The 7,327-nt window shown below is 48.5% G+C and overlaps 1 protein-coding gene across 1 annotated transcript in view; it reads right to left on the reverse strand.

Annotated features, from left to right (window-relative positions):
* The window catches only part of BOD1L1 (biorientation of chromosomes in cell division 1 like 1), a 54,402-nt gene extending 47,374 nt beyond the window's left edge, over window positions 1–7,028 (reverse strand). The window contains exons 1-2 of the mRNA XM_040237539.1: window positions 6,777–7,028; window positions 1,293–1,417 (exon numbers count right to left, since the gene is read on the reverse strand). Coding sequence (XP_040093473.1) covers window positions 1,293–1,417; window positions 6,777–7,013 — 362 coding nt within the window. The 5' untranslated portion in view covers window positions 7,014–7,028. The remainder of the gene's footprint in view (window positions 1–1,292; window positions 1,418–6,776) is intronic.
* Between the last annotated feature and the right edge of the window lie 299 nt (window positions 7,029–7,327).

Raw genomic sequence — 7,327 nt, forward strand, 5'->3', positions numbered from 1 at the left:
CCTGTGGGCGAACTATCAAGGGAGCAATACACTAGGTAGGTTTGCACGGTTCCTGAGGGACAAGAGGGAATTGAGGGGCAACAGCTATAAATTGTGCTTCCCTGGTGGCTCAGACGGTAAAGATCCGCCTGCAATGCAGGAGCTGTGGGTTCGATCCCTGGGTTGGGACGATCCCCTGGAGGAGGGCATGGCAACCCACTCCAGTATTCTTGCCTAGAGAATCCCCATGGACAGAGGAGCCTGGCAGGCTACAGTCCGTGAGGTTGCAAAGAGTCAGACACGACTGAGGGACTAAGCACACAACTATAAATCAGATTTGTTTAACTGTTTAAAAAGCCACATTTCGTCCCAGTAGATGAACTTGAACATAAATATTTGTCAAGGCAGGAAGAATAGAGCATTTTTAAAATAATGCAGTCAGCTTTTCTGGGATGTGAGGCAGGGAAAGAGGGTTCCAGTCTTCTAACCCTGGTGAATACTTATATTCATGAACAATATTGTAAATCTGCTCTTTGGGGGAACAAATATGATCGTTTTAGGTCCATCTAAACATTCCAGCTTCTCTCACTCTGTGTTTGCCAAGAAAAGGACTCTGACAGGTCCAAATGCACCACCACTCCCTTGCTGGTTATATCATGACTAAAACCCACAAGCAAAATCTCAGGAAAATTAAAAACAAAAACAAAACAAACACAAACCAGGAAAGTCCCTGGTGGTCCAGGGGTTAGGACTCAGTGCTTTCACTGCTAGAGCCAGGTCCAATTGCTGACCGGGTAACTAAGATCTTACAAGCCACACTCAGCCAGGAAAAAGAAAAAGAAAAAAAAGCAAGCAGTTGTATTAGAACATAGAAGACACTGTCTCAAATCAGGAGAAAATGTTTCAATTTCAGTCATCTCTAATGTCTTTATTTGTAAACCAGGAATAATAAAGCCTACTCTTTCAGGGCCAAAAAAGTAACTGTAAATGTAACTGTATAGGACACACTGACCAATCTGGCATTTGCCATCCATTCGCATCAGATCTGGAGGGCTTTTTTTTGAAGTCACATAGTCGCTCCTTCACTATTTCCAAAGGTCTATAGGAACAATCAGACTGTCAAATTTATGAGGGAAATGTGAAGCGATTTAGAGTCTACTCTAAAATTACACTGTATCATTGTATGAAGTAGCCACACCAGACCTGACAAAATTATCACAAGGTGAACAAACTTCTGCAAATGTCTCTGCTTTTAGGCAAGGCACACTGTGACATTCTCAAGCTTTCCTAGGAACTCCAGTTCTGAGACTTACTTGAGCACTTGCTGGCGAATATTGTTTCTAAGCTGGTTCTTGTTGAGGTGGGGACTCCATGTATGAGTTGCTAAGTGGTTTGCAACAAAGTTGTCAACACGCTGTCTCAGATTCTGATAGGCAGGCTAGAGAGAAAGAAAAAGATATCAATGTTAAAAACCTCACTGTTACACAATATCAACACTAATATCCATAGTCTCAGGAATCTGAGTATCTTTAGCAGTGTTAACATTTCTTACAGCATCAATGTGGCAACAAAGTTTCATAGTTTGACAACCTTGTATTATCCTTCTGCTTCATGATAATACAAAACATTCAAACACCATTTATCTAAAACAAAATGTTTACAGATGAATACAAAGACAGATATACCTAATTATAGACAAGAGACTAGAAGATAAGATACCAAGAAGTGTTACTGTTAGATGATTTGGAGCAAAGAAATGGAGAAGAGCAGACAGGAAGTGAGCCTTCATTGAGAATAGGGCATCCCAGTTAGACCTTCAAAGTTTCACAACACAGCTGGGACGAGGAAAGGTGGGCTGCACAGGTACAGTGAGCAATGTAAGAGCAGGTGGATGAGAAAACGCGGAGTCAGGAGCGTTGGGGAGCCCCCATACCATTAAATGCAATTTTGTTGGAGGAGAGAAAACAAAAACAGAGAAATGAGATTGGAAACATAACCTGGAACCAGGGTTTAGAAGAATTTGGGGATTCATATATGAAGCCTGGAATTATGGGAGAGAGAATGGGAACCCACAGCACATCTGAGCAGTGTGGTATGTGATAGTTGACCTGATATTCCTACGGTGAGAGAGTAAATAGACTCAAGATATTCGCAGGAAAGCATGCAATAACTAGAAAAATGGAAATCTGTTCTGGGGTGGCAAAAATGGGCTGAAAGGCATGGATCCAAGAGAAATTAGGAAGGGACAATCACTGGAACCAGTGCTACATTAGATATAAGGCACTGGTTCCTAACTGGAAGCAATTTTGCCTCCCCCGACTCCACCCCAACCCAGGTGACCTCTGGCAATGCCTGGAGACATCTCTGATTGTCACTGCTGAGGGGAGTTGCTAGTGTTATCCTACCATGCACAGGACAGTCCCCCCAACAAAGGACTATCCAGCCCAAGATGTCAGCTGTGCTAAAGCTGAGCATTACTGATACACAAGAAGCAGGAGAGAGGACCCACGTTAACAGGCCATTTCTATGCTGCCTGGAAGGACTGTCTGACTGCATGCTTCCTTCCTACAAGCTGTCCCCACCACGCGTGCTCTTTACATCTTTTATGTGACTTTTAACGTAGATAAGTCTGAGTATTCTCGAATGATTTTAAGCAAAACTGTACAACCTCCGATTCTGCTGTTTGCTCCCTTACCCCTCAAAGTTTATTCTCCAGTCACACGTTCTCATGATTTTAATCGTGTACACTTAGCACTCCTTCTCCCTGTCTATCTGGCAAATTTCTCACCTTCAGAGCTCACCTAACCCGTAAAGCCATCCTGACACCCAAGGTAGGCTTCCACGGCCCTTCTCCTGTGTACCAACCGTCTCTGATATACACTGTCATTCAGGTAATTCTTGTGTTGTACTGTATTTGGTGGGGGGGGCATATTTATCTCCTTACTGAAGTGTAAGCCTCCTCTCACTCTTTTAGTCTTTGTTTTCACACTGCTAGGCAGATAAGCAATTAAGAAATAGTTATCAGATGAGATGACTGGGTAACCATCTAGGTAATGGAGATGAGAAAGATTTTATCCCTCTGTGACATCCCTTCACCCCTTCCAATTACCAGAATTTTGCTAATACCTATGTTCTATCTGTTATATTCTATCCTCTATTCTATACCTATATTTAGCTGGGAACAATAAAGGCAGAAGGAGAAGGGGGTGGCAGAGGATGAGATGGTTAGATAGCATCACTGACTCAATGGACATGAATTTGAGCAAACTCTGGGAGATAGAGGAGGACAGGGAAGCCTGGCGAGCTGCAGTCCAAGGGGTCGCAAAGAGTTGGACACAACTTAAGTGACTGGACAACAAATATTCCATCCGACCAAAACTAGTCTCGTGATCTCTTCTCATGTTCCTCTCCATTTCTCCAAAATTCATATGAACAAAACTAATTTTCTCCCCAATGATTCTAAAACATAATTATTCTTCCCAATATTCCCAAACCTCAGAAACATTAGGCTCAAATGTCACAATGTATTTAGCACTCTACTTGCCTATAAAACAACCTTCAACTTGAGCTATAAAAGTTAAATCTCTTGGTTTCTAAGCTCTCGTTTAGGTAAAAAAGCCTAGTGACTGCAATAATATTTTGGGCTCCATTACTCTTCTGGGAAGAGCTATCTCCTTTTTCCAGCAGTTCAGTCGCTCAGTCATGTCTGACTCTTCGACCCCATGAATTGCAGCTCGCCAGGCCTCCCTGTCCATCACCATCTCCCGGAGTTCACTCAGACTCATGTTCATCGAGTTGGTGATGCCATCCAGCCATCTCACCCTCTGTCGTCCCCTTCTCCTCCTGCCCCCGATCCCTCCCAGCATCAGGGTCTTTTCCAATGAGCTCCTGGCCAAAAAAGCCCTCACATCATCGTGACTCCTTCTCTTCCAGCCCTCACCCGAACCAGCAGCAAATCCCGCCGGCATTAGCCTCGGAATACAGTCAGAACCTGAGCACCTCCCATCCCCTCCACTGCTACCAGGCCTGTCCAGAGCATTCTCCTTTCCTTCCCAGATTACAGCTGCACACTGGCCTGCATCTAGTCTACCCTGCTATCTGAAGTCTGTTTTCCACAGTGCAGCTCATGCCGATCTTCTAAAGTTAGGGGGACCATGTCATTTACTGTCCAAACCACGTCACGACTGAAGTAAAGGAGGTACTGTTAATGACTCCACACGGTCAAGCCATCTAAGATGGAAGTCAGATCGCATCCTTCTTCTGCTCTAACACCTGCCAGTGGCTTCTCAGCTCCAGTGAGTGCCAAACTTACCAGGGCTCCGGCAGCTCTGTAAAGGGAGGGTGGCGCTCCTACCTCAGCTTCTAGCCCTTCCTCCCTCAGTAGGTTCTGCCTTAGGCCTCCCGCACTTGCTGTGCTCCCCAGTTGGCATGCTCAGGCCCCACAGCTGGAGAGCTCCTTCAGTGATGGCTCAAATGTCATTTCATTTGATCTTCCCTGAACAACTTACACAAAACACACCACCAACCCCTTCCACCCTCATCCTGCTTTCTCTCTCCCACAGAACCTCTCACCAGTGAGATTTACTTTCTCTGATGGGCTTCGAGCTTCACATCAGCATAGGGACTTTCTGTTCACTGCTGCGTCCCTGGTACCTAAAATAATGCCTGGTGTATAATAAGTATTTGTTGGGTGAATAAACTTACATTATTTCTGTCTGATGTTTCTTTTAAATCTGAAAAGAAATAGACAATAATTATGGTGACCAGGAGCCATTTCCAGCTGAGAAAGTATCCAAAAACCGGCCTTTACGACCTGGAGTGAAAGGGGCCACATTCACTTGGTCAGGGAGCACCCTGCCGAGTCCCTAGAGGTGGGCCTGCCTTGATTTTCCCTCTTCACGTGCCACTCGGTGCACAGGGGTCAGAATGGCTTTGAAACCTGGCTCCGGGGATCCGGAGACCACAGCAGAGGTCAGCATTAGCTGGATTTTGGGCTGCATGTTCATGTCAACCTGTGTACTTGTCCTAGTTATCATTAGATTGTCAAACCAACAGTGCTTCTTTCTTTCTCCCCAAGAAATGTTTTAGGACTCTAGTTTGAGAGGCTCTGGCAGGAATATTACAGGCACAACAATATTCAGAGGGAATGTGGATGCAGAAAAAGTTGAGCCTTAAATACTATAGCTCCCCCCCGCCAACTGCTGGTGTATTTGAATTTTTATCTGCATACACAATGATGACACATGGATTTGTAGGTTTCTAAGGACAGCAAAGTGAAATCTCTACTTGCCAAATTAAAAAAAAAAAAAGCCTTACTTTTTGACAGTTGGGTAGCATTTACTTCCCCATGTCCTGTGGGAATAAAAAAGGATGGAAGGAAGGGAGAGGGAGGAAGAAAGTCAACTGGCATCATTTTCAAACAGGCAGTTGTGCATATTCCCTAAAATGAAGTGAGCAAACTACATACTACCTACATAAATAAATATCCCCAGGAAAATTGAATTTCATGTGGTTCAGAAACTCCAACACCCCCAAAAGGCACATTCTATTTCTGATCTACAAGGTGGGCCAGAGTTTTTAAAAGGGAAGATGTCCCCAGACTGGCAGAAAGGTTTCCCCAGAGGAGATAAGGGAATGGTGTGTGCTTCACCTCAAAGCCCTTTCCTCAAAGAAACAAGCTTCTTTAGAAGAGCTGAACATGTTATGTGAAAGCCCTGACCCCACCGAAACTCTGAACCAATGAACCAAGCCAGATCTAAATTAAAAAAAAAGTTTCCCCCCAACTGTTTCCAACCAAAGCTTCCTGCTTCACTTGCTTCTAGACCTACTGGGTTTCCACCCGTCTACTGAATGCACCTTCCCGTTTTCTCTACTCAGCCTTTGCAGAACCACCCAAGATGACCCGCTCCTGCTAACCCCTCTTCACTTTGACACTTGGTACATACTCCCTTTCCCTTCCCAGCCCCGCTCTTTTTGTACAGGGAACCTTTCCCCATATACCCCTTACTCTTCGCAACTCTTCTGCCCAGTCCTTCTTCCACTTCAGTATCTGCCGTCACCTCTCCTCCGTCCTTTGCTCAGTTTCCTCTACCCCTCCCCTCTCACCCCTCCTCCCTTCTCACTTTAGAGACATGACTTGGCCTGAGCGATTAAATCAGCGTCCCTGGGGGAAACAAAAGCCCCATCTCCGTACCCCACCTTTCCACCGATCAGCTCTGCGCCCCTCACCAAGTCCAGCATCGCAACACTGCCAACAATTCGATTCATTACCACTTAGCGCTTTCTCCGAAGAACAAAGACCTGATCCTTACCAGCAATCTTCAAGAGAGACGGCAAAAATAACTTGGGACACAAAGTAAACTGGGGGGCGGAGGGCGGGGGGCGGTGAGTGGAAATCATAGACGAAAGCGCCGTTAGCCTTAGTACAGACGAGTCTCCAAAAGAACAGCAACTCGGTGTGGCTCATCCCTATATTCCCAGCACCTAAGCAGTGCCTGGAACGGAGGAGATGCTTAACGCTAGTCTGTTAAACCAACGAAAGGCTGAGCGAATGAATGAACACAGCGAGCCGCGCACAGCGCCGGGCACGAAGCGGTCCCTCAGAGAGGAAGCGGCTGAGCAGGGAACTCGGGGGTGGGGAGGCGGCGCGCTCCAGAGCAGCCCCGGGCTGGGGACGCCGAGGCAGCCGCCGGCCCACCGACCGATGGCGGGCCACCGACGGCCTGCCCGGCAAGGCGGCCGCCCGCGGGGTCGTCCCCGGTCCCCGCCCGCCCGCAGCTCCCCCGCGCGCCCCGCACCTTGGTGTCCACGTCGGCCAGGCAGTCCCTGCGGAACTGGTCGAAGAGCCCCTGGCTCTTGAGGTGGTTCACGATCATGGCCACGAGCTGCGGGTCCCCGGCGCCGGCGCCCGCTCCCCCGGCCCCGCCCGCGCCCGGGCCAGTCCCTGGGCCAGGCGGCGGCGGCGGCGGCTGCGGCTGCGGCGGGGGAGGCGGCGGCGCGGGAGGAGGTGGCTGTGGCTGCGGGTTGGTGGCCATGGCGGCCTGGGCCCGGAGAGGAGCCCGGTGATCGCCGGGCGGGCGGCGCTCCTGGGAGGCGGCGGCTGCACCAGTCCCGCCGCCTGAGGGAAGCCAACGGGATGTTGTTACGGAACCAGCAGATCCAGAGTGACCCCGGAAGTGAAAGGGAACTCCGGTGGGGGTGGGGGGAGGAAGGAGGGAAAAAAAAAAAGCGGTGACAATGGCAACAGAGGCGCGTCTACGGCGGCCGCGAGGGGCCAGTTCCGGTCTTCGCTGAGTGCGGGCACCCTCGCGGGGCTGGGCTGCGTGGGAGTCGGCGGCGTGAAGCCCGG

Source organism: Oryx dammah, unplaced genomic scaffold (genome assembly GCF_014754425.2).
Source record: "Oryx dammah isolate SB20612 unplaced genomic scaffold, SCBI_Odam_1.1 HiC_scaffold_3, whole genome shotgun sequence".
In the NCBI taxonomy this organism is placed as follows: domain Eukaryota; kingdom Metazoa; phylum Chordata; class Mammalia; order Artiodactyla; family Bovidae; genus Oryx; species Oryx dammah.